Source organism: Paralichthys olivaceus, chromosome 4 (genome assembly GCF_024713975.1).
Source record: "Paralichthys olivaceus isolate ysfri-2021 chromosome 4, ASM2471397v2, whole genome shotgun sequence".
NCBI lineage: Eukaryota > Metazoa > Chordata > Actinopteri > Pleuronectiformes > Paralichthyidae > Paralichthys > Paralichthys olivaceus.
The window spans coordinates 20,466,529-20,492,812 of record NC_091096.1 but is presented as its reverse complement, the minus strand read 5'-3'; the positions used below and the strand labels follow the sequence as shown (position 1 = coordinate 20,492,812).

General features: G+C 40.7%; 1 protein-coding gene across 1 annotated transcript in view; it reads right to left on the bottom strand.

Annotated features, from left to right (window-relative positions):
- Positions 1 to 283: 283 nt before the first annotated feature.
- The window catches only part of dock5 (dedicator of cytokinesis 5), a 33,713-nt gene continuing 7,712 nt past the window's right edge, over positions 284 to 26,284 (bottom strand). The window contains exons 4-51 of the mRNA XM_020093954.2: positions 26,129 to 26,184; positions 25,765 to 25,861; positions 25,464 to 25,612; positions 25,185 to 25,320; positions 24,919 to 25,076; positions 23,518 to 23,599; positions 22,294 to 22,423; positions 21,578 to 21,650; positions 19,186 to 19,328; positions 18,898 to 19,023; positions 18,653 to 18,777; positions 17,663 to 17,761; positions 17,355 to 17,427; positions 17,133 to 17,236; positions 16,718 to 16,898; positions 16,304 to 16,401; positions 15,596 to 15,685; positions 14,233 to 14,333; positions 13,958 to 14,092; positions 13,746 to 13,857; positions 13,296 to 13,366; positions 12,963 to 13,069; positions 12,654 to 12,790; positions 10,544 to 10,639; positions 10,275 to 10,373; positions 9,443 to 9,613; positions 9,205 to 9,305; positions 9,062 to 9,120; positions 8,655 to 8,809; positions 8,457 to 8,542; positions 7,909 to 8,065; positions 7,770 to 7,810; positions 7,606 to 7,696; positions 7,372 to 7,491; positions 6,871 to 6,960; positions 6,260 to 6,364; positions 5,870 to 6,011; positions 5,440 to 5,521; positions 5,242 to 5,326; positions 4,997 to 5,083; positions 4,729 to 4,905; positions 3,773 to 3,856; positions 3,551 to 3,688; positions 3,145 to 3,317; positions 2,828 to 2,951; positions 2,508 to 2,667; positions 2,230 to 2,348; positions 284 to 2,106 (exon numbers count right to left, since the gene is read on the bottom strand). Of these exons, the coding sequence (XP_019949513.1) occupies positions 2,005 to 2,106; positions 2,230 to 2,348; positions 2,508 to 2,667; positions 2,828 to 2,951; positions 3,145 to 3,317; positions 3,551 to 3,688; positions 3,773 to 3,856; positions 4,729 to 4,905; positions 4,997 to 5,083; positions 5,242 to 5,326; positions 5,440 to 5,521; positions 5,870 to 6,011; positions 6,260 to 6,364; positions 6,871 to 6,960; positions 7,372 to 7,491; positions 7,606 to 7,696; positions 7,770 to 7,810; positions 7,909 to 8,065; positions 8,457 to 8,542; positions 8,655 to 8,809; positions 9,062 to 9,120; positions 9,205 to 9,305; positions 9,443 to 9,613; positions 10,275 to 10,373; positions 10,544 to 10,639; positions 12,654 to 12,790; positions 12,963 to 13,069; positions 13,296 to 13,366; positions 13,746 to 13,857; positions 13,958 to 14,092; positions 14,233 to 14,333; positions 15,596 to 15,685; positions 16,304 to 16,401; positions 16,718 to 16,898; positions 17,133 to 17,236; positions 17,355 to 17,427; positions 17,663 to 17,761; positions 18,653 to 18,777; positions 18,898 to 19,023; positions 19,186 to 19,328; positions 21,578 to 21,650; positions 22,294 to 22,423; positions 23,518 to 23,599; positions 24,919 to 25,076; positions 25,185 to 25,320; positions 25,464 to 25,612; positions 25,765 to 25,861; positions 26,129 to 26,184 (5,427 nt within the window). The 3' untranslated portion in view covers positions 284 to 2,004. The remainder of the gene's footprint in view (positions 2,107 to 2,229; positions 2,349 to 2,507; positions 2,668 to 2,827; positions 2,952 to 3,144; positions 3,318 to 3,550; positions 3,689 to 3,772; positions 3,857 to 4,728; positions 4,906 to 4,996; positions 5,084 to 5,241; positions 5,327 to 5,439; positions 5,522 to 5,869; positions 6,012 to 6,259; positions 6,365 to 6,870; positions 6,961 to 7,371; positions 7,492 to 7,605; positions 7,697 to 7,769; positions 7,811 to 7,908; positions 8,066 to 8,456; positions 8,543 to 8,654; positions 8,810 to 9,061; positions 9,121 to 9,204; positions 9,306 to 9,442; positions 9,614 to 10,274; positions 10,374 to 10,543; positions 10,640 to 12,653; positions 12,791 to 12,962; positions 13,070 to 13,295; positions 13,367 to 13,745; positions 13,858 to 13,957; positions 14,093 to 14,232; positions 14,334 to 15,595; positions 15,686 to 16,303; positions 16,402 to 16,717; positions 16,899 to 17,132; positions 17,237 to 17,354; positions 17,428 to 17,662; positions 17,762 to 18,652; positions 18,778 to 18,897; positions 19,024 to 19,185; positions 19,329 to 21,577; positions 21,651 to 22,293; positions 22,424 to 23,517; positions 23,600 to 24,918; positions 25,077 to 25,184; positions 25,321 to 25,463; positions 25,613 to 25,764; positions 25,862 to 26,128; positions 26,185 to 26,284) is intronic.

Genomic DNA, 26,284 nt, shown 5'->3' with positions numbered 1-26,284 from the left:
CAGATAATGCGTCTTTAGCTCGTGCATCAGAGCTGGAGGCATCATTTTCCTGCACCTAATTGTATTTGAAATACATAAATCAGCAGTTTTCGTGGCACTTCGTTGGATGTTTGGAGCTTGAAAGTGTTATTTTTTTGTGCCATCAACAGCATCAAAATGACTGGCTGTTTCCAGTGAGGGCACACAGAGTTGTCTGTTTACTACTTGTGACACGATTGTACTAAAGAGACAGAGAAGACACCTTTCTAAAATAATCGATGACACCAAATCACAGGAGACACCGGTCTTTCAACATGTCTTTATTTTTGTTCAGTCAACAATAGTTTGTTCATAAAAAGAATCATAAAAAAGATCACTATTTATCTCTTGAGGCATTTTTTGTCTAATGTTTCTTAAATCCTTGTTCGGAAATGTGTACTGTACAAAAACAGTTAATCCCTTGAATAGCAATTACAAAAATCTAAAAATAAACCTATAATATTGACAGCTGAATTGTGAATTCAATGTGATCATTTTCAGAACATGCATAGATTTGGCACAGTGAAGGCAAATATACATTTTTTTTTTTTATTTCAGCAGTGCACATTAGAGCCATTTGCTGAAATTAGACCTAAATTACTCTGGACATAACAAATAAACCATCTGTGTCCACACTACGTGTGCAAAAATGATGTAGACATTAAAATTCAATGAATAGCAATAATTTAAATTTCAATAATGAACTGATAAAAAAAGAAAATGGAGGAACTCCTGAAATATAAAACTACAGTGAACTTCAACGAGACTTTTACAGCTGTTACCAATGTTTAAAGGACCAGTTCAACATTTCCCTTCCTTACCCAGAGTTACATGAGTAGATCGATACCTATGTACCTATTTAATGTCTGTGTATAAAATACATAGCTGGACGTGACAGCCTGTAAACTTCACTTAGCATCAAGACCAGAGCTTTTTATTATATTCAATAACAATAACAATATCTACTGGCGCTGGTTAATTACACCTTTTTTATTGTTTAATTTGATCAAAATAAGAGTAAAAACACCAGGTTTTGGTTTTAGGGGGGGGGGGGGGGGGGGGGGGGGCTAGCTGACCTGTTGGGGGGGCCAACTGACCTGTTGGGGGGAGGCTAGCTGACCTGATGCTAGCTCCAGCTCTGCATTTATCATACACATATGAGACTGGTATCTATCTATCTCTTGACAGGAAAGGAAATAAAGATATTTCCCCAAAATGGCGAACTAATCCACTGAACATCAACATCAATGTGACGCCGTGGAGAAGAATCAGTTACAGTATTCAGTTCATCATAAACATCAAAACACAGTCCGTACCACATTCAATAATGCCATCCAGTGTTTTTCAAAACATCATGCATTAGAAAAATTCAGCTTGATCATAATGTGGCTCAACGCCATCATCAAACACAAAAAAAACAAATATCTGTTACATTCTGTGCATTGTATTCCCTGCTCTTGATCAAGTTTAACATGTGTCTACTGCAGCTTTATCCTGTTCAAATATGGAATGCCAGTGAACAGAGAGGGGGAGAAATAAGTCATCCAGTGTCACTCCAACAAATAAAAACTAAACATTACATTGCAATATTGGTCGTTCCTTTTCCCTGCGAGTGGTAACAACGCCACGGTAACTTTTCTTCCAGAATAAAAGCATCTAATCAATGTTTCATTATCTCTTAAAATGCAAACTGAATCTGAGGCTGGAGTGACCTTGTGCACCCAACATCATTGTTCTATTTTTGCCCCTACATATCCTTCCTCGCGGCTTAGAAAACTGCTAAAACTCGGGAACAAAGCACTGCTTGGAATTATAACCGACTTGCATCAGAAAGATTTTCTGCTGCGAATCCTGCGCACATCCCACGTAGATGTTCCTGCATCTGTACACTGCTGTGACATTTCCTCCACAAATCAAACTGCACTTTCACCACAGCCAAATCATAGAATTAGTGACACTTTTGTGCTCTGAGGCGTAGGTGTCGCCTTACTGCGGGGTGTGGTCATATGCCGGGAACATCGACTTCCGCGTCTTCGGAGGAGGAGGCGGTGGCTTGCTCTCGATTTTCACTGGCAGCGGAGGAGTAAACTGTGGGGGAAAGGGAGTTCAAGTTAGGACTTCAAATAAAAATAAAAAACAGAATATTTTAACGTTTACCCGCCATTAAAAATGCATTAGCGTGGGGGTGCTATTTTCTGCCAGCAGATGTACCTCTGAAGAGAACCTGGGGTTGTCAATCTCATGTGGGTGTTTCTTCGGAGGCATGGGTGGGGGGGTCCCTGGGGTGTCAATGGTATTGGCATCATTGTCGCTGAGAAGTGACGAATAACCTAACACAGTGAGGAAACAAAGGCTTTTCAAACAGCATGCGTCTGTGAATATGCTGTATGTAGACCAGAATGTGCTTACACAACGTTAGCAGGCATGATATCCCTGCTCATCTGTGTGTGAAGTATATTTCTTGAGAGTGATGCAGTGTGAGTACGTACTGGAGCTGCGTGGTGTGTGCGGTGTTTGTGGAGAGGCAGGTAGCGGGCTGAGAGGGTGAGAGAAGCTGAGCTGGGACGAAACCCCCTGGAACAGCGAGAGTGGAAGACGTTTGTCTCCCAACTGTAAACTTTTGGGCCTCTGCTGCTTCTCTGGAGGCGTCTGGAATAAAAGTAAGAAAACAAAGATATGAGCATTCATGCTATTCCCCAATTCACGACTGAATCACAGAAACATATACAATCATCTGAGTGAAAGCTCAGTATATTTTAGATGACAATAGTGATAATATAAAAAAAAGCTCCTGCACATGAGGTTGTACCTCATCAGCGTCTGACTGCCTCTCCAGTAAGACCTGGGATTTGCTCACACTCCACTCCTTCCTGTTCTTTCGAGCAATCCTGTTGTCCTCCTCAGAGCGGGACAGGATGGAGGCCCTGCGATCGCTGGTATGGGACGACAAGGAAATGCTTTTGAATAATCAGACATAAGAGAATCAGAAAGACAAACAATGCTTCAGTGTTAGATGTAAGTTGTCTCTCATAGTGAGGGCAACACAAGCAGACAGACTGAAAACCAGACAGGGGAGAGAGGTGGACTAAAGAAGCAGGGAGAGGATGCACTGATGCAGGGACTGACTCTTGGGAGGAAATGCAGGAGGGTCCGTCTGAGGATGCAGAGCCGCTGGAGAGGCCTGAGGAGGCGGAGGAGAGGGTTGAGACAGTGGACATGCGGCGCAGGGTGGAGGACAGGATGTAGGGCATCACCACTGAGCCCACGCGGCTTTTCTTCTTTTCAGTGAGCGAGCAGGGCTGGGACACACAAATGGGATTAAGCATCATCAGAGAATCTTGGCAGGGGAGGAACACAATGACAGGCAAAAACACAGGTCGCACCAGGCTGGCTAAAAGAAGATTTATGGTCGATGGCTAATATAATGTACACTCCGCTTTGAATGAGAAGCATTTGATTGGAAGGCAACAGGGCCAATATCTTAAGTTGGCACCCTTTTTACATTAAATTAAGTTTGCAGTTGGCAACACACCAAGGTTATGACGCCATAATGCTTCTCCACTTTCTCCCGAAGGTCTTGAAAGCAGGTAACCATTCGGTTGTGTAAGGGCTTCAGCTGCTCGGTCGTCTTCTCCCCATGGATGCGAATCCCATCTGCCAAGAGAGGGATCTGGAGTGGGGAAGAGAGGGCACTTAAGTGTCATAAACCGCCTTCTGCTTTGAGGTCAATGTCTGTGATGGTGGAAGGATTTACCTGCAGAGCGATTAGTTGTTTAAGGATCTCAATGCTCTCGTGGTCCTCTGGATGCTCTAGCATGTAGGTGTCTGTAAAGAACGCCTACAAGAGGATAAAAAACCTGAATGAATAGGTTTTGAAAACACAGGCTTAAAACAAATATCGCCACAAACAACAATGAACAGGTTTACACAGCATGACAAAGAGGCCACAGTGGTTCCCTGATGAATAAAACTCTGTAACAGGCCCAAAGCCTCTATATATATCATGTTTGCAGACATATGATTAACTGTGTTCTTTGATAGCAGTTTATTGTTGTCCACATTAATAATTTAAAACAACTGTGCACGCAACCAAAACCTGATTAAGCAAACAGCTACACCTATAAAGCTAATATAGTGCAGTCTGTAAGCAGAGGCATAGTCACATTATTTTTGTGGTTGATGGTTGTAATTAACTCTGATAAGGGGGTTATATTTCATCTGTGTATTTGTTTGTCTGTTAGCACAAAACTACTGGACTGATTAAGGACGAAGTATTGGTCAGGGGAGAAACCATTTAACTGTGGTGCAGATCTGGATCATGGGGCGGATCCATTCTTTTTTTATTCACTTTCTTTACAATTGTGATTTTGTCAGAGAATATTTCATGGATCTTGATGGAAAACATTCACGCGTGTTCAAGGGACTGATGATTGTGAGTGTGCGATTTGGTCACGATCAACATGAAAATCCAGATCTAGCGATTTAAATGTGAGACTGTTAAAAGGAGACTGTTGGGCTCGAGGTAAGCAAAAACTACTGGACAGATTGACATGAAAACTTGGTGGAAGGAGGTGCTATGGGTCAAGGAGGAATTCATTAAATGTTGGCGTGAATCCAGTTCAGACGACCTGATTAAATAACACTGACCATTTGTCGGCAAGTGGTCCAAACAGACACAGACAATATTCACATTACAGACATAAATCAGACCTTCTCATAGTTGGAGAAGCCACCCATGACTGCTGGGTCAACAATGCCACTAAGCATCATGGACAGTGGGTTGATGGACAGTGAGCGATCGCAGGCTTGCTGCTGCACCAGGTTGCTCAGCTTTTCATTGGCCATCTCCATTGTTTCTATGGCGTTCTTCAGAGGACTGATCTCCTCCTGCCCATCAGGAGAGTCAAATAAAGAATGATGTGAGTTACAGGAATGTTTACTGTGAAAACAGAGTCTGAGAATCGAGTCTGCTTCTTACCACTGAGACAGATTTGACTTCAAACCATTTGAGAATCCCTGGGAAGCGATAGGCAGTTATGTAAGTTGTTCTCTCAATCCACATGGTCTGTGGGGCAGAATATCAATACATCAATAAAGGCTGACATTTTAATGTCTTTATCAGTCTTCAGAGTGAGGTATGTGCAAACACAAGGGTGTTTATGTTCTTTTTTAAATGAACACGTATGAGCCTCATGTTTATAAGTGAACTTAAAAAGTACTCACCGCAAATTCATTGTCTGGGTCCTTTTCACCTTTCCTGAATGGCCTGGAATACTGGAACTTGTCAACTTCATTGGTTCTGTAATAGCTGCAAGAGAACAGGGAAGAACAGCAATGAGTTAGTGGTTTGACCACAGAACTATAAATCCCAGGGTGCATTCACGAGAAAATAAATTAGCCTTTAAGTGTTCTGTTACGCACTTTAATATCTGCTCTGGAACCCCCTTGTCTTTAAACTGCTGCGGCACAGTGAGAACAGGCTTGACAGTAAAGCACTGGATTTCTGTGAATTTCAACTAAGGATAAGAGCAGTAAAAGTGGAGACGTACAGATAAGAGACAAGTTGTACTGAATCAGATTTTCTTCAATCTGTAATTGTAAATCAAGCCCACAACCATGTTAGCAGCTTTGTGAGGCTATAATTGGGCACAGCACTGCTTTGAGCTAAATACTAATATCACACAGACAAAACTAAAATACTAATGTTAAGCAGGTGTACTGTTTTTCATGTTCACCATATTAGGATGCTAATTAGCAAACCTCACTGCCATCCCTGGAGCCACGATGCTAACATGGCTAAAAATATGGAATATCAAATAGCTTTTATGCGTGGCTAATTAATTAAGGATACGCTGTCCAGGGGAGTTGCTGATGTTGTCTCCAGGGGGCGCTGTGCTGGTCATCCGGACTGCGTTTGGGAACTGAGAGAGCAGCTTCAAGCTGAAGTCTTCAAGCCACTCGTACTCTTTACCTCGGTAGATGAACATCTTGTTCTGCAGCGAAAAAACATTTCAGTTTATTTTCCATGATATATGAGAGGTACGTCAGTGCAACTCTGTGACAGGCCTGCGTTAAGTCTGACATTCTCTTGTGTCATCATAAAGCCAATAACCTTTATCTGCATTATTGCAAATTGTCCAGAGAAATGCTTCAAAAATCCAGTTTACTGCACAAGCACAGGCATATGGATGTTTTTCTAAGTCTTTATTTATTGAAATACAGCAGGTAATCATTTTCTTACCCGGAGGAAGGAAGGGAATCCAAGGCCATAATATCCTACAGCAAAGTACTCTGGCTGTGGCCGCATCGCATGCATTATGTTCTCAAAGAACTTGGCTTGTTGTTTCTGTGACAGTGAACAGAGAAGATGAGCTGCATTAATGAACATATACAGTCCATTGTAATTAGTCTTTCACTAATAACAAAATGTGGATAATTAATTAATTCCTACAGCAATATATGTGATAACTGCCATTTAATTTTGTCAAATGTTGGGAAAAGGTTATTGGAACATAATCATAGCAAATAACTTAAAAACAAAATACATTATAACTCCACAGCATCAGCAGACAATATATACTGTATATATCTATATAATAGAAAATGAGACAACAGGCAAACACACATTCATTTCTTGTCCCCTTCCTTCAGTTGTTCTTTCAACCAATTGCACAGAATTCTCCACTATTACTCATCTGACTAATTTCAATAGTGCTAACGAGGCACGAACAATAAAAACCACCTCCATTGAAGTTCTTTTCATAAAGCTGCCTTGTTCCAAGGCGTTTCAATGTTTTAGGAGTGTCAGGCTTTTGTTTGCAGGGCTGAACTGCAGTGCGTGCATCCTCTTACCAGAAGCTGGCTGAGCTCCATGAAGTCGAACATGTGGCTCTCGTGCATCTTGGCCAGCTGCTTGCCCAGCTCAATGGCCTTCTCCCACATCTGACAAGACATGTACAAGGCTCAGTTAAAAAGGGAGACATAAAATATAAACACAAACACACAGGAGCACAAGTTAAACTGTGGCACTTGGCTGTAATGATTGTCTTCTGTGCTCCCAGCTTTGAAGGGAAACTGTTGATATGGATGTTGCAGCCAGAGAATAAATGTTAACACTAACACAACTAGAATGGCACTTAGAGCAGATACCTCCACCAAGGATGATTGGCCAATTTATCACCATGTAGTATACACATCAGATACATATACCATGTACACAGACATTTTCCGCAAACATATATAATAATAATAATATATACAAATAATTTATAAAACAGAAATGTACAGAGATATACTGCAATTGTTTCAAGGTTACTGCTCTATTTGTACACAGACAAGGCAGTGGATACTCACCTTTCCCTTGTCAAAGTAACATATGATCTCCTGGAAGAGCCTCTCTTTCAGCTCCTGTTGGGTCCACACACGGTCCCCATCTCGAGGGATGAGGTGAGGTGCACAGGGTTTGTCAGACCACTGAGGATGCAAATCAATAAACTAAGAAATCATCACTCACTGAAAATGTTTAAACAAGGTGATATTAGCACAGGTGAAACAACTCAAACAAAAAAACACTGATGAATGAGAGACCTCCAGTAATTCGGCATGTAGCAGCAGGGTGTAGGCTGCCTCTGTGTAGTTCTCACAGTCCAGGTGCAGATCTCTCAGCTTGTACAAGTACCTGGTTACATGAGTACATCAGTTAGATAAAGTTTGTCCTGAAACCACAAACTCTGTGTCTCTGTCTAACTCACCGGATGTAAATGTCCTCCCTCTTTTTCTCTTTGTAGAAGTTCTGCAGGAAACCAAAATAATTTCTTATTTCTGAAAACTGCTTAATGTACATGTACAAATCGTACATGCAAAAACTGTAAACATAAACACGGAGCATACCAGCACATTGACAGTGCAGCTCATCCGGTGCTCTGGACTTTCATCATGTGTGATGGTGCGGTACGCTAGGAGATTCTCCAGCAGGCTGCTGAGCAGCAGAGCCAGCTCCTCTCCTGACTGTGACAGGTATCTGTGGCGTCTGCAGTGCTCCAGTAACCTGCACATACAAACAAATGTCCTTCACAGACTACTCCTCAGCTGTAATGGGCTATTTCTAGTTTATCAGTTCCCCAAAGCCTCCCTTTAAATCTGATGAAAAAACTAAAACCTGTTTTTGCAGTTGTCTGGGGCAGAACATTCTGTCCTCAAGAGTTTTCTATTGATTAGAGGCGGTTTACAATTCCAGTAGACCATCTTGTCCTTTTGGCTCCTTGTGGACTTTTTTTAAAAAACACAATCAGAAAACCCGCTTTGTGTTTCATAAGCATTCCTATGTGAATTTCCTATTACACAGAATTGAAGGGTATTTTATCTGTGTTTTGCACTACTTGAACAAGTCTCAGAATAAAATAAATGTTTTTTCTTGTTGATCTGCTCCTGAGCCTTACGTTTTCTCCAGCAGGACTTTGTACTGCTCATCCCCTTGACCTCCTTCCACCTCTTGATCCAGCTTTGTAATCAGTTCATTCTCAAACTGCAAAGACAAGAAGGTGACTTTTAAAGAAAAACACAACACACAGCATCATAAAAACAAAGGTCATATTTGTTCAGGAGAAAAAAAAATGTTGAACTTCAGAGCTTTTTACCTGCTCAAATGTCCGTCCGGAGCTGAAGTTGTGCTCACACTGCATCATATCAAAGAAGATGGGGATGGTAGCTTTCCTCAGTTCAGGCTGAGGCACCAGTGTGACTGCAAGGATGGGCCCGACCATGGCTGGGATGAACCTCATTTTGTGGGGGCCTGAGGGACAACAGAACATTATCACACCAAAATATCATAGCATGATTCAAGAAGGCAATAAGCTGCATCTGCGTCATTCAACAAACAGAGGCCAAATCTAATAATATAGTAAACAAAACAATAACAATACACTGTGAAACTGGACAATAAAAAAAAATATTGTCCTGTTACTCCACTTGGCATGTACCGAATAAACAATCCAACTAACTCTGTGATGATAGCAGCTTTATCAGATGTTGCAAAAATACTCACCGAGGTTGTACCACATGTCTCTTATTTTAAACCCAAACATCTTCCTCATGTCTCCATATCTGTGGTAAAATGAAATTGAAGAGCTGTGTGTTAAGGTTTCTGACATTAAAATAATCTTTTTGATGAGCTGGAAGTCGTCTCACTTGTTCAGTATCTTATTCCGTTTCTCCTGAGAGAAGGATTCCAGCTGCAGTGTCTTGTGGGTGAGGAATGCCACAGTCAAATGAAAGTAGTTATTCCAAAGCTGCGAGGGGGAAGCAGGGTTTTCAAATATTAATGCCATAATTACCGTCTCATAATATTGGCTTTTGATTTTGTGTTGAATAAAAAATGTGACCTCTACTAAGACGAAGGATAGAGGAGGGAGGAGAGCAGACGCACCTGTAGTTCAAAATGTGCCTTGTCCAAGAAGTACATGTTGAGGACGTCTGAGTACTGGTCGATGGCCCTAAGGAAGACCTGCATCTGCACCAGGTTCATGATCATCCAGTCAGCGGGGAAAACGTTTCCCATGAGGTCTTTAAACATGATGAATGTCTCCATGAGAAAGTCCTGAGGGCAGAGAAGAAGCTTCACTGCGAGTGTGCACTCTCGCTTTAAAGAACTACAATATGTGAAAGATAATTCATTGAATCAAACTAAAGCCTCTTTTCCACTTGTCTAAAAATCCGCTAACATCTGGCTTTTGTCTGCAATGAGAATGGATACAATCAGAATTTACTCCCAGGTCAAATGACTGCATTGACACAGGTTTTTAATGGGCCCCGGCTCTGAGCGGCAGTGATGGAAACAACTGGGTGAACGCACTAATTTGACAGCAAGGAAAGAGAGAGAGCTTCATTTTTTTGTGCACTGGTGATGCTGAACATGGCGCACTGGGGGACAAAAACAGAAAGGCAAGCCTCTTACTGGCAATGGTTAAGAAGTTATTCGCCTTTTAGCGGGTTTACCTACATTAAAAAAACCTGCACATACCTGCGGTGTATAAGAGGCATAAGCAAATCCACAGTAGTGCTGCGACATGCCAAGCACACACAATGCTTCTTTAGTTAATGGAGGCCTTACAGACATCTGCATCACATCATTCCAATCGACTGTCTGTAATCAATATTCTCTTAAGGAGCAGTAAGTGTCATGGGTGGTTTAATGCCTGTTATTGATGGGATCTTTCAGCAGGAGATGTAGGCAACAGGAGAGAAACAGGGACACTTACTATGATATCTTGTCTCGTCTTGAAGGTGCTGATGTAGTGGGCGTAATGCATGTCATCCATTTGCTTGAGGATGGCCGTCATGCAGGCGAGATAGTGACCCTGCCAAAGAGAGGTCCGATATCACTCACGTTTTTTCACAGGAAAATATCACTTAAATTAACGGCACCCCAGCACCTTATTTGTTGTTTTTGTGGTATCATTAATACTAAAATAAATGCTGAGGTTGCAGTCAAGGATTTATTTAGACTCCACATTACAGAGGGTCTTACAATGAGAAGAGAGGATCTGTCCATGCTGATGACTGTACGATTAACCCTGCGAAGAAGCCGCTCCATTATCAGCTGAACGTGCCCTCTGGTTGGACCCTGCAAAGACAGAGACTGCCTCAGGTACAGTTGAAACATGGTGGCACAGATAGACAGTTCTGTCGCTATTAAAGGACCCAATTCAGCCAAATTACAAAACCCCTATTTTACTCCTTTATATTTAGTGCTCGCTTTATTTGCCAAGGTCAGTGCATGCAGTGGAGGTGAATGGAATGTCTGAGTACTGACAGAAATACAGCAGCATGTCTGCCTAAAAAGACTGTTCCACTTACTATAGATAATCCCAATTCTTCAGGTCAAACGGAAACAATCCCATTACAGAAAATAAATCTAAAACAATTTCAATAATTAATTATTAAAAAATGTCATCATCCACATAATGCCAATACCAGAGTTTCCCATTAATCATCTAGACTGTTGCGACCTGTGACCTGCCAGTTTCATCATGAAAAGAAATACCGCAGCAGTTGTATGCCTACACCAACCAGTGCAGATTCCATATATCATTTTTATTAACAGATTCATATTCATATTCCCTCAAGACAGTCTTGTCACATTCAAGAGGCCAAAAAACATGTTTTGTGAGGCCACAGTGACATTGTCTTTTTCTGAGATCCTGTGTTCACAAGGAAAAACCTGTTTTGAGAGGTCACAGTAACCTTTGACCACCAAATTCAAATCAATGAGTCCAAGTGAAGTGAATCGTGCCAGATGTGATGAAATACATCACATTCACCATGACTTTGACTTTTCACCTTTTTCACCTTTTGCACCAAAATCAAATCAGTTAGTCTTTGAATGAAAGTAAATATTGGTGCAAAATGTGAAAGGATTCACTCAAGGCGTTGCAGGGATATCACATTCACAAGGCAAAACATTTGCATCGTGAGGCCACCAAATTTGAATCAGGTCATTCTTGAGTCCAAGTGAGTATTTGTGCTAAGTGTGATGAAATTCCATTTGGGCTTTCGAGATATATTGCATTTACCACAACGTGAGGTCATGTGACCTTGACTATTTGACCTTCCAACTTTCTCATAGTAACAAAAAAGATATTCATGTTTTGCTCACTTGCTGCATTGTATATCTGTGTGCAGTGCTATCTGCAGAGTGTGCGCTTGTGCTATCATCCATAGAGTTGTTACTGTCAACACAGACAGTCTGAGCTCATAATTTCAGTTAGTCTGTGTACCTATCACTGGTTGTGTGTTAGAGTGATGTTCATGCATGTGCATAGATTGAATGAATTCTGTTGGAAAGGCATAACGCCCTCTAATTAGTGAACTGAATGAGGACTTCCATTGACCCAAATTACAGTAAGGTAAATATTTGGGGATTTTGGACTGTTGATTTAACAAAAAATGTCAATTGGAATTAGATGACGTCACCTCAGATTTAGGAAATTATAATGGACAAATATCACGAAGTGTAACAAATCAGCAGGTTAACTGATGATGAAAGTAATAATGGCAATTAAAAATAACAAATACATCTATCTGTTTTAGGACATCCTCTCGAGTTTCCATTGGCCTTCATCGTATAGTGGTGGTGAAACAGATGAAAACCTGGGTAAATAAAACAAAAACTATCTGAAATATTCCATCTATTTTATTTAATCGCTTATCTGAGTCTAGGTCACAGTGAGAAAGGGCTAAACAGGGCGGCACGGTTGTTTCTTTCTTAGTCAAGTTTTCTCTCCCCTCCAGGGGAGACCCAAAGTTGCTCCCAGGCATGATGGGATGTGTAATTTGAATGGGAAAGCTCTCTGGATCTGCCCCAGGAATTCCTTTCAGCAGGACGTGCCTTGAAAACATCTACGTAGATGCCAGAATCACCTCAACTGGCTCCTTTCCATAATAACCTGCAGTTTTGCTACAACTTCCCCACTGATTTCTAATCTCATTAGCTTATCTCTGCCACCTTGTGCTGGAAATCCATTTTCAAGACTTGCATTCAAAATGTGATTGTGATTTTTCTCCCCCTGTAATTTGAGTGTAATGAACCTTTAAAGTTATTATCTGTGCGTGTCTGAAAGTGAATTTGTTCTCCTCACTATGTCCTTGCGGTCCAGGTTGTCCAACACTGTGCTGAGCAGCTGGACGCAGGCCTCGTAGTCAGGTTTACTTGAGTAGTCGTCCAGCTGCCCACTCAGCTGGTCAGTGAGAAGTGGCAGGAGCACATCTCGACAATCTGCAGTAATGGAGCGGAGAAGAAAAGAAAAAACAGAGCATTTTGGATCAAACATCACATTTTCTGTTAATGGAAACAAACAGGTACGTAGGTGTAATGTGGACCAATGCATTGTTCCCATTATCTTGTGTGAAATGTCATTATGTGGTTTTTGAGCCTCAAGGACTCCTACCTGGCTGCCTGAAAAGGTCACTCTCCACCATTTTACACATGCAGCCCAGCTTCTGACGCACGAGCTGCGAGTCGGGAATGCTCTCGATGAACTTCGCTAGGAGAACGCTGTTTAAAGAAATGAAAGAAAAGAGCAGCGGTGACATTTTTAATGTTATCCACATCTCACATGTAGTAATTATTATCACGGAGGACTAATGAGCAACACACATGGGTTAACTCTACAGCGAAAAAATATGAGAAGAATGACTCCTTAACTCTAAAGGGAATATGATCGTTTGCACTAAGGCAGGCAATTATCATTGCCTGCTGTGCAAACCCTCTGGAGACTTACCTGAGCTCCACGGGATCAAACACAGTCTGGATGTCATTTATGATGCTGGGGAGGTATTTTAATATTGCCCCCTGAAAAAACAAAGAATCAGGTCTCATCAGGCTGGAGCACGGGGATGTTTTTTATTCTCTTGTAAACAAGCTTTTCTTCGACTTACAGAAGCTGCCAACAGGGAGCCCATACTCATTCTGCAGTTAATTTGTAAAACTTTTCAATAATTTGTCCATAAAACAGTGAAACAGATTTTCACAGCCTGACTGATGAAGTCCATGAAATTTATATGCAGAACTGAAAGATGAGACTGAAAATTAAAGCATCTTCATAGAGTGACTGAGCTGCAATTTAGTTTTATTCTCAAGAAATGTTATCACATATGTTACAAGAATCAAAAGAATAAGAGAAAAAAGCTTTTGCTGGAAATGTTAACTACTCAGCTTTGATTCAATTTACCTTTATCTTCACTCCCTCATCAAGAGGTCTGTCCATGAGAGTGTTGAAAGACAAGAAAAGGGTGCGAATGGAGTTGAGGAAAGCGTCTCCATCTTCACTGTTCCCATAGAATCTGAGAATCAAGGCCAGGATTTGTATCACAAGAGGCAAGCCTTTGAATATGAGAGTGCAAGGTGGATCATTTTTTCTTTCATCACAATGCCTCTTGATACCTGAGATAGAGGACCCGGGACTGTACAATAAACCTGAAGAGGTATTTTAGAGCTTTGAGTGCCATGTAGAGCCTCTCGGTCAGGACGGGCTCCTCAGCGTGGCCCACGTAGTAGTTAAGCACCCCAGTTAGCTTCCTGAAAAACATAAATGAGTCAAGCATTAAGGTCTTCTGGTAATTTGGGCGTGGGTGGAGAAGAAGAGCAAAGGAGCACTAAAAATAAACAGCATGAAGGGGCGTAAGCCATCAAAGGTGGAAAACAGGGGGGAGACTCACATGTAAGCCAAAGTGGCACTGAAGTGCTTGTTGATGTAGGTTTCCAAGACTGGATTGAAGTGCTGGAATTTGATGTCTCCAATAAGTGTGATTATAAAAACCTGTTTATAAAAAAGAGAAAGAAATAAAATGAGTAAGTTGATAAATGTACAGAACTCTATTTTACTGCTTCTGAATGTTTCTTTTTTTTAAATACTTAAGATTATATTTATTATGGTGTGCATTCATGTATTTCATGTTTATGTATTTGTAGTCAAACTTTAACATCTAGGAAATGCATGATGTAAGCGTGAATTACTGTTTCAAATTCAAATCTTTACACAGTCTCAGAGCTGTTTCACATAAAAATGAGGCTAATTCCAAAGAAGTTTTAGTACTTTGAATCTTCCCCTGTTGCCATGGTAATCAACATCCAAATGTGTTTCATTAATAATATCACATATGCATTGCCACAATTCTCCCAATAGCCAATGACATTAGAAATAGTAATTCAACATTATTCATAATACATCTACAGGAATTAAAATTATTTGTTCTCAGAAAAGGTCATTTTGAATCTACGTGATAGCTTTGTGAGGTGCAGCTTTCATCTAACGTTACCAGCACTGACATGAAACACTCACATGCTTACAAGTTATAACAGCGCAAGAAAAATTGTAGGAAAAACTAACAAACCCCAGAAAGTTAAAAGGAAACTGGCATATGTGAAATCTACGAGATTGGCACATCAGTGGAAAATTGTAAGCAAGCCACCTTACAACTTCAAAAATACTGCAAGCTAACAAAGTAAAATAATATTCGGGTTGTAATGTGTTGTTCTACCATGTACAAAGCAAAATGTGGTTATAGAGGTGGCTTCTAATGTTTTTAATGATCTGACAAGCACTTCTGAGTAGACTGACATGACTCTCATGATCATATATTTATATGTAGTTAAGAAATGGCTTGTTCAGAACAAATTTCATCACTGATATGATTTTACCAGGACTTTACAGTATGCAATTGACTGTATGTCTACTCATAATGGTGTTAACAATTGTTCCCACTGTTACTGTGTTAATGCACTATTTTTTCTCACTGCAGGAGGCCTATCAACATCTGGCAAAGGGGCTGACGATGAAAATTATTAATTTACATTTGTTGGAATGTTGATTAATGTACATTGTCCCAAATAAAGAATTTATTAAAATATCTTTTAAATATTTTCTTGTTTGTGTGGCACAATTCAGTTTCCTATCGCAGTGACCATTTAGACTAAGGTTTCGAACCTAAGTGGGGTTGTGTAGTGTATTGCCATCCTGTCATGGACACTTCTACACTGCATTATAAAATTGACCAAACAATGGCTTGACCACAAACTAACCAACGCATTGAAGACCAGGGTGTCATAGGTGTCCTTCTCTGAAGTCTCCATCATGATGTTGAACAGGGCATCCAGAGTGTCCTGGAGAAACTGTGCACAAAACAGAAACATGTCCCATTAAAGAAGACACTTTACATCATTTATTAAATCGATCAGATTGTTATCTAAGCTGCTTTCACACATGAACTCTGGAGGATTTCTGCACAATCTGGTCTGGACTTTCTCAGTAGTTTACCATTTACACACGGGCAACACAGCAGGACATTTTACGCTCAGGCACATTCATAATAACTAAATCTCCAGAGCGTTCAAACAAGGACTGGTGCTGCAGGTGGAGGCAGGACATTAAGACTGAATGCCTCTGCAGAGATCATATGTTTACAGCCTTGCCCCTTATCGTCAAAAGCTCTCTTGACGTCTTCGTCTTCTTTGTGTACAGCTCTGCCTTTCAACCCTGTTTTTGCATCTGTCGCGTTAGAGATACATCATTAACACACCCACTTGCTCGATGTGAATCCTAAGTTTATACCATGGTTTTAGTATTGGGGCTGGCAAGAGAAATTCCATAGAAAGTCTGGAGCCTTTCAATCAGACACTTGCGTTCTTGCATACAGCCCCTCCAAAGAATTTAAGGAGCTTTCAGGAGTGCAGTGCATGTCTGAAAGCAGCTGGACTTAGTGCTGTATTTGTGACACAATGGGAACTCACTTTCACAATCTCCCCTCCCTCGACCTCCATCAGTCTCTGAAGAATCTGGTCCAGATCTCCCGGGTTTGACCTCCAGTTTAGCAGGCCAAGAAGATCCACTGGAAAAACAACAGTAATCAACAAAAGAATCAATACAGTGGCAGCAACAGCTCCTGTGCAGCAACATCAGTTAGAGAGTTTCAACTGTGTTAAATGCCTCCTTATTAGATCTGTGTCAATCAACTGTACATACATAGGCAAAATATTAGCAACACAGATGAGCCTAAATAATTTTAAAGATGATCTGAGGGGAGGAAACAACGAGGCCAGTTAACCTCAATCCACTGCTGTAGAATTAGTTTAATTTCTTAGAAACTGTGACATATTTTAATTATCAGACTTATGTGGGCAAAACAGAACAGTTCCCTGCAGTACCGTTCTGGGTGAGTTTAGTGGAGCAGGTGAGCGATGAAATCTGGAAGCTGTCTTTAGTCACAGGAATGACTCCTGAATGGTGGAACTGCTTTCCCATGTGCTTCTCCTTCTCCTCCACTTCATCCCAGGTTGCCGGCAGGGTGAGATAGACCTTTGCATCCTCTGCCTTTTTCACATCAACCTGAGAAATTCATAAAACAGGCAATGAATCATGAAGCATATTGATCGATGGAGATCTAATGTCATATATATTGACTCTGGAGGGGATTCATGCATAATCTCTTTGCCAACTGTCAGCTTTTCAGGACAGATTTTGTGTGTAATTAGATAAAAGTAATAAATAATATCCTGTTTATTTTAAAGATAAGTGCAATTAGATACATTTCATAAAAGATAAAAAATGAAAGAACAGCACCTTATAGACGATGAGTCCATGTATGCCGTCTTTTAGCGTGGTCCCATTTCCTCTCATGAGCCGCACAAAGGCCATGCCAAAGGGCTTCTCCGATTTGTCTCTAGCTGAGAGATGCACAGAAACATAAGGAGCAGAATCACCAACAGTCACTCTGGCTGTATTTAGCACAGTGACAGGTTTACATGTGGGTGTTTGCCATACAAATAAGTCACATTCACTCACAGTCCTGGGAAGACCTGTGTCGAAACATCACCCTGAGGTGACAGCGACACACGTCTTCAATGGGAATTGTCACCTTGCAGGGGAGGGGGAGAAATGAAGGAGAGTGTGAATACAGGATTATAAAGTGGAGGAAATGTTATCTGGTGGGAGATTTGTATGAGTAGCACATTCTGACCCAGTATCTTCCCCAGAAGATTATTTCATTATATTGAGCTGCAGTAAATCCATTTAAAGAACTAATTAGAGAACGTAAGATATCGTGTTGGAAGTGCAGAGTTGCACATGTGGGTCCTTGACATGAGCCTCACCTTCACAGTTTCATTCCAGCAAGGCTGCTTCACCTGGTAGTATATGACGGACTTGTACTCTGTGATACCATCATAACCGGCCCCAGGAAATATGGCTTTCTACAGAAGTTGAAGGACAGAGATTCAACGACACGATACGAACATCAGTTCACTCTTCATTTGTAATCGAAAAAGTACCACAGTCACAGTAGTGCAAGACAATGCTCTAAAATGAGTCATATAACCTTTAAGAATAAGAATTGACTGTATATAAAGAATGCATCTTCACTTCCTCCCACTATCCAGAAATGAAGCTAAATTATCCCTAATATGAATGCTGCCATATTACGCAGTTGAAGTCAGAGCCTGTGCTGTAATAACCAGGGGATGGAGCAGCTATAGCAAAGTCCTATCAATACACACAAGCTCAATCAATCATAAGTCAGTCTCAGCTGTCAATCATGACATTTCACTGTTTCAATATCATCAAATGACTAAATAAAACCTAAATAAAATGAAGTTTAGTGCGAGTTAGCATGTTAACATTTGTTAATGAGCTCTGTATAAAAAGTGAGAATCAAAGTGAGTGAAAGTATTGGACAAATTTTGATCTGATGAAGGTGCAAAATGAATGTTGTTCATTTTGATGATGTTACAAAATCATTTATCACCCATTGTGATACGTCTGACTACATCAAATTTAATCCTAAATTTGTGAGAATGTTTACTTCAAACAAAAAATGTAAACCTTGTGGTAGAGCTAAAGGTCAGGCGATCAATGTACTCAGTTGGATTTATCCTCTGAAGACAATAATTGTTGGTACAGCATTTAGTAGAATTCCATCCAGGAGTAAAGCTGTAGATATTGTAATCCATTGTTTATGCCACTAACAAGGCTGAAACACTACAATATTTACAGCAAAACTCTAAGAATTGCTATGAATAGATGCTATTATAGTCGCATTAAAGCTTGATTAGAAAATAATTTGTTGCATTCGCTGTCTGTTTTACCTCCATGGGATTGCCTTCATCATCGTGTACAGTCAGTATGACCTCTACATTTTTTGGGGTCTTCTTTTTGCCTCGGTCAAACTCTCCCTGCAGCAGGGTTACGTAAATATCATTCCTCACAATTCCTAGAGAAAGTGCAACAGATGATTAGGTGGATGAGCTGGCAATTTGTGAGCCATGCTCGCGTTTTGCAAGCAAATATAAAGAACATAAGCATGGCACATGCAGAGCAGACTTTGATCTACCAGGGAGAATGATTTCTGGAAAGCCCATTTTCCTGACGATAGCCGTGCTTCGGTCCACAAAGTGGGGGTAGTCCTTTCTGACTTGGGCGAGATCCCCTGGGAGGAGCTTCAGGGTCACAAACAGCCCTGTCAGGAAACACGTAAGGAAATTCAATGAGGCAGATGTTGCAAGCATAAACCCTACAGACCCCTCACACATCATTTATTTTCCTCAAAACAAAAGGGTCAATTTGGAGTGACTCTCCCCAATCACAGGGGGACACACTGTCGGAGAGCATTTCATTTTACCCTGGCCTTTGTGATTGACCTCTCGCGTGGCAATGACTTTGTTGAAGACAGCAGTGAGCGGCTCATTCTCTCCTATGACTCGGGATGGCATGAGCGGAGACATGATGAGTTGCCTCTGACGGATGTAGGTTTCCATCGCTATCCTGAGTGAGAGGCATCGGGAGAATAAGAACAATCAGATGACAGCATCTCTGACAGGTGACAAACACATGGACGGAGTAGCAGCAAAAAGGCAAAGTTAGAAGGTCTGGATCTTTTGATAAGCTGCACTATTTTTCTTTCCCCACACCCCAGTGACTACTATAGAACTGACTAACACAGTGTACATGTGCTATACTGACTATATAAATCACAACACTGCATGTGAGTGTCTTTTAACATAACTTAATTACCTGTTGAAATAAATCAGTCATGTTAAGATATTTCTTCTTAAAGGTACAGTGTGTAGAATTTTGTGATATCTACTGTTGAAGTTGCATGTTGCAGCTGAACACCCCTCCCCTCACCCTCCTCTTCCAAACATGAAAAAGAACCGGTGCCTTCAGTTGTCATAAAAAAGGTGTTTAGTTTGTCCAGTCTGGACTTATGTAAAAAAAACATGGCAGCCTCCGTAGAGAGGTTCTCTTCAATGTAAATATAAAGTACTTAAATATAAAGGGCCTTTTCTGGGGTAAAGAAAACTACAATTCATACAATTTAGATGAAATGAACTATTGAAAACATCATGATGATTATTCTACATTAAATTTCTGGCGGTATCCCTTTCACCTAAATCTTACACACTGGACCTTTAAGTGTCTTTGGTGCAATTGTCAAATATTGTCCAATTTGCTGATCCACAGTTTATGTCTCTCATCAGTCGATGCATTTCTTGTTTCTTTACTGCTAAATGCAAAAATATCTATATGTTTTCAGATATACACTGAGGTCCAAACATTTTCCTGTAGGTGAGAACACCAATGTCTCAGTCAGTTGCTCCATATATTTCCCAGAATGTTTCCTGCCAGGCCTCCGCTAAATTGTCCACAGAATGTTCAAGTGAGCCCATGTGAGAACACAGCAGGAACATTTCAACCCACAACAGAAATATTCCAGGATGAAAAAGAGATGCCAGACACATAGAAGACATGGTTTTGATGAGAAGGGCTGATGCTGTTGTTGATGTGTTGTAAACAAAAACACTGTGCTCTCGACAGTAGTGATTAGATGTCATGTCCTGCTTCTGATTGATGTGGGTGTGTGAACACTGTGCAGCAGCTCTTGTTGGATTGGTTGAGTGCAATGTTTTTTTTCCTTCTACCTATTTTCTACAATGAATGTTACAGAAATGCTCCTGTTGCTGTGTACACGTCTGACGCGTACAATCTCCTGCTGCGTTCTGCATATGTGAAAGACAAACCTCTGAAAATGTCTGGACCCAATTTTCCAGGGTTCGTGTCTGAAAGCAGCTTGAGATTGATCCAGTGGTGCATCAATTCATCTTGGTGAACATTTGGATTACACAATTTTCCAATGAACTCATGGTCCCTGAGATGCTCATGAGAAAATGCTCATGCAAAACGTTTTGCACAACTGTTTTAACCTTTTAATCTTAGTAACCTTGTAGTATCACAACAAATTAACAGGCATGTTAATGGGGCTGAGAGGCTACGCTTTGACATAAATGCTAATGTAAGCATGCTAACATGATGACAACGTTACAAAGATATGATATTTACCATGTTCACCATCTTAATTCAGCGCGTTAGCATGTAGATAAGCACATACAGACAGGAATATGTCACTGTTAATGAAATCTAAATTCATTTGTCAAGGCTGGGAAGCTTAACAAGCTGTTCTGTGTCTTCTGAAGGGAACACACTTAGACGAGTGGCAGTGACTGAAGAGCAGAAAAGACTTTCCAATAATCCTCCAGACATTCGATGAGCCCCTTTTTTGTCTGTAGCCCTTCAAGAAGACAGTGAACTGTGACACAGTGTGCAGAGACAAATGGAGGATAAACCTTGGTAAAATTTGGTTCAGATGTCAGGAAACAGTCGAGATATTTTTGGGGCTCTTCCACGCAGGATCCCTGTATTGAGTATTATCGCCCTCATCCCCCCACTGTGCGGGTGCTATGGGAACATAGCCTTGAAGCCTGTTTTTGAGAAGAGCTAACACTCTGTATTGTAAAAAGCTTTTTTTTAAATATATTTGCCCTTGAAATGCGTATAAGAAAACAGCTGAATTGCATCCATGAGAAAAGAAAGTGACGGAACTCAGTAAGCAAATATAACTTGAGTCCTGTTTTTTGAGTCCAATTATTTTCCATTATTCGTGCTGAATTGTGTTGTGTTACAAAGCAAGGTTGAACCTGTTAACAGCAGAAGTGTGACAGTATCAAAAGACTCACTGCTGAAAGGGGATGAAGTGCTGTTTGTCCTCATCGTCGGTTTTGCCATGGGCGACATCTGTAATGTCCATCACTGCAAACACAGAGACATTAAGAGCATCACAGCGAGGCCTAAGACTAAGAGTAAACTTACGTTTCAGAGGAAATGCAGTTATTAGTTGTTGCCAAAAACAACAGTAAAATGGGAAATCAATGGATTTAGAAAAAGTTAATTAACTTGTTTTAACTCTGCTGGAAAGTTTGGCTGTTCTACTTTTGAAACAGGAGCCGAGCCAAGTGTTGGATCTCACTCACCTGTTGCCTGGCACGGCAGACAGCCACCACACTGAGACAGATTGAAGGTTCTTGAGCTTGCAAAATGCCTCAGAGTTGTTCATTCTACACAGCTCTTTTCCCAAACTGTGTTAATTTTTCTGGCTAAGAACAATTTGACTTCTGAGTTAAACATTCTTTGTGACTCTGGTTTCAGTCCATTTGCTCGAACACCTGAGGAAACCATTCATCATAATCATCTGGCCAAAAACAAAGACCTTTGCTAAACCAATTCCCAGCAACTCTCTTTGCCAAGGCAGAACAGAAACATTTTCCGGAGCAGAAAGCAGGTGTTCCCATTTCATTCAGCACATGGATCCTTTATTTTTATACCTCGACAGAACTGGTAAATCAATTGAGTAGACTTTAATATTATATAACCAAAAACCAGAAAAGCTGCTCACCGGCCACACCAAACGGCCTCCTCAGTCCACCCGTGTGTTTCTTGCCCTCTTTCAGCTCCATGCTGCCCACTCTGATGATCTGACACACCAGGAACAGTCGCTGCCTCATTAAGTCACTGCTGCTCAGGTCCTGGATGCAAGGAAACACAAATATAATGTATTATGGGATGTTGACTGATAACACAGATACAAAAGGCAGTGGACTGTGGCTACATCCATACTACTGTGTTTTAGTTTGGCATTTTAAAACTACGATACACAGATTGCTTGAATAATAACTTGCTTCCTACTCATGTTAGTAGTTGTATCTTTGAAAAATGTAGGAATTAACTGCATAACAGCTGTTAACAAAGAAATCGCTCGTAATTGATTACCCATGTAGCCGAGAATAATGCTGGTTTTTCCAGGAGGGGGTCATGTGATAAGAGCCTGACGAAGGGTACATTGTGACTGAAAAGACCAATCAGCAAGTAGCTGTGAGTGTCAATGTCATCGTTTAAAAACATCTCAATTTCTGCCTGTACAGAATAAGACACAGCCCTGGAGTTTTCAATCTAAAACTGGACCAGTTGCATTTTCAAACTCCTCTGTTTTTACGGCTCTATAAACTTCTCTCCAAAAAAACTACAGTGGACGCAGGCACATCCATAGCAGAGTGGATGTCTTTTCAAACGAAAACATTATAGTTTGAATGTAGTATGTATGTATCACTAGCCTGTCATTATGTGCATTCACAGCGATGGAGCTGCAGAGCAGATGGCAAATATTGCAGGGTGAAAGAATGCAGGGAAACTCTCTGACATATCACCTCTCCAACTTCTTAATGCGTTTGTTTTTCTGGCCTCCTTTTCAAGTCGAGGAGTCTATTGTGCTTCGAGGAAGCAAATCTAACCATAAAATTTCAGCTCTTTGCCTTGATTAATGTGGTTTCATTACACTCTGAACCACTAATTCCCGGTGGCACACATGCAGGCTAAAACAATGACATGTTTATGGGGCAACGGCTGCCTGTGTCATTAACATAAACGGCAGCATTATTACTGAGGCAAATGTATTAAAATTTCCAAAGATGTGCCGTGAATGTGAGCTATTCACTGGAAACTTTGAGTAAATTAGGAGCAATCCAGAAGCAAATTGTCCTCTTTGTCACAGATTTCAGGCAGCGTGTGGATTGCTTCAATCCAAGGCGGAGGGAACGCAGTCAGCGGGTTGGGATTCAGTTACCGTGAATAGCGCTGGCAGGTTGTTGAGTTTTTCAATTTCTTTAGGCATCCCCATACTGTCCCAGCGCACCAGGAAGTTCTCACTGCATGAATTTAAATAAGAGTCACAGTTAGAGATCACATTATCTGAGGTATCAGGAGAAATAGAAAAATAGAAAAGTCACTAATGTGAAAACTCTGCATGGTGTTGGCAGTTTTATCAGATAAAATCCAAAGTGTCAAAAACATTTGCTATGGTCTATTGATTCTTATAGACATTTCTCATATTAGATTTTTTTTTTAATATATATTAAATATATTTTTATATATGAATGGCCTGGCTTAAGCACACAATCCATAATAATGCTTATATATTATCTATCAGTTAGACTTGTAATGTTTCTACCCAATTTGAAAATTCAAATGTCTGTTGTGATTACTGCTGCCCCTCCAGCAAGGTCAGAGGTCATCTTACAAACAGCACCCAGAATTAAAGCTGGAATTTGAGACATAAATAAATGAATGATGCATATATGTCCTTGTCAAAGGAGTGTACACAAAGTTAAATCTCTGGATTTTGCAGCACAACAAAGTTTTATCCCTGCATTGGCCCACTGACAAAGGTGCATTTAATGTCAACCCTGATGAGTGCTCCAGATAAAAAAAGAACCTTGGCGATCAGTGACACATCAATCAATGGCCGGGACAAAGCCGGATTATTATTGGTTGGAGAGCACTGTTTGTGTAAGTACTCACACTGCCAGAAGAGGGAGTTAACAGTTTAACATTCATAAAATTTAATTGTAATCGATTTGATATCTTATAAAAATGTGCTCTTCTTGTTATCGCTTCTAATATTTATGCTGGCACCAATTATACAAAGATTAGAGCAGACACTATTTTTCTACTACAGCAAGCAGGAGAAGAAGCAGCTTATTATTATTCCGCACTCCCTTCCTCATAGTATAACTTCTCATTATTGTTAAATGTTCACTTTGTCACGACAAGTAACTAAGAATACTAGTAATTATGGTAGTAGTTTTAAAAAATAATCGTTCACCCTTCTTAATTAATTATCTGGTAGATGTTGACCCAAAGTACAGCAACATCAGTCAGCATCACATTATGATAAATGTTGTGCAGAGTTTAGTTTTTTTCTGGATCATGCTGGAATAAACACTACTTTCCATGTCACATAACATAGTGTAAAGATTTTCTGCTTGCTGGCTTAAAAAATGGAATTCTGTGCCCTGCAACTCCTCAGGGAGTTTAACTGTTTTTGTAACAAAAACCTATTATAACTGTGAATTACACGACTTGATGGTTGCATATAAAAAAAATCCCCTCACAAATTTAATGAACCAAAAACAACAAATAGCCTAGGCTTGATACTTAATTGCGGAATTAAAAGTAAGTTGCAAACCTGATGAATTCAGATTGGTCGGGGTCATACAGAGACATGAGCAGCTCAGCATCCTCTCCAATGTTGCATACAAAGTTCTTCAGGTTCATGAGGAGACTGTAGGTGTGCACTGTACTGAACAGGGTCTGACGCCTTGTTTCCAGGTTTTGTAACCGCGTCTGTGTAACAAAAGGCACCAGGCAGTACAAGGACATAGATATTAATTGAAACAGACAGACACTGTGAAGTAAAGACAGTGATTTGTATCAAAACAATTAGAACCATGCCTTCTCTTCTTGTATCCTGTCATCAACGCTCCGGGATGCAGTCTCGTGTGCCCGGAACAGACTGACCGTACTGGTCCAGTCAGGGTCCAGCGTGTTCCCCGCATCATCTCGCACCACCAGGTCCAAACCCAGAATCCTGAGCGGCACAGAGTGCCAGACCACATCAAATGAGTTTGCAGAGACAATCTCAGAGTTATGACCCAAGCACATAAAACTTTACAATGGTGTTTATGTCAGAAGGCATTTCATTGCAGTACAAGAAGGCAGCAGGACTCATACCGGTTTCCATAATCAATCTTTGCTGTTACTTTCTTTTTCAGCTCAACAAGGTCATCCTTGGGCAGCGTTCCTGACACTATCTGAGATCGATATTCGATGAGGCTGTAGGCCATCTGCTGAACACCGCGGAACAGTGCTGTCTTGTTCGCCTGTCAGATAAAACAGGAATATGCTTAAAGCAATAGAGCCATCAGAGGAATGAAACAAAACAAAAATGATTAAATGTGATGAGAATCAGGGAGGAGAGGACTGTGATTCTAGAAAGAGAGAGGCTGATAAGAGAGATGCAGCCTACACATACCACAAAGAGCTTGTGCCATATCTGTGCCCATTCTCTTAGAGTAGCTCCAAGCTCCTGGACCAGAGGTAAATCTGCTGGAATAATTATTTCCTGCTGGCTACCAGCCACGAGGAGAGAAGAATAAGACTTTGTAAAAAAGTAGCTCATCATTCACAGATCATGTCATATAACTTAGACAAGCACAAGTGCAGTTCTATGCATGATAAATAGGGGGATGGTTTTCCTACACAGCCAAGTAAAGCATTACTGACTCTACACTTATGAAATTTTCAAGCACACTGCCATGTTATTAGTAACAAGGCAGGGTGCATCAAAATCAAAGTGGATTATCATCAGGATGATATGTTTACTGATGTGATCTCACCCTATTCCCTCAACCGTAGCCTCCTTTAAGTGGATGTAGGAAGCTGGGAAAATGCCCTGAGGAAACAAAGAGGTAATTTCAGAGTGTGTGTGTATGAGTGTATGTGTATATATATAAGTAACAGTGTTGAATATAAGATAACACAGAGCTAATTAA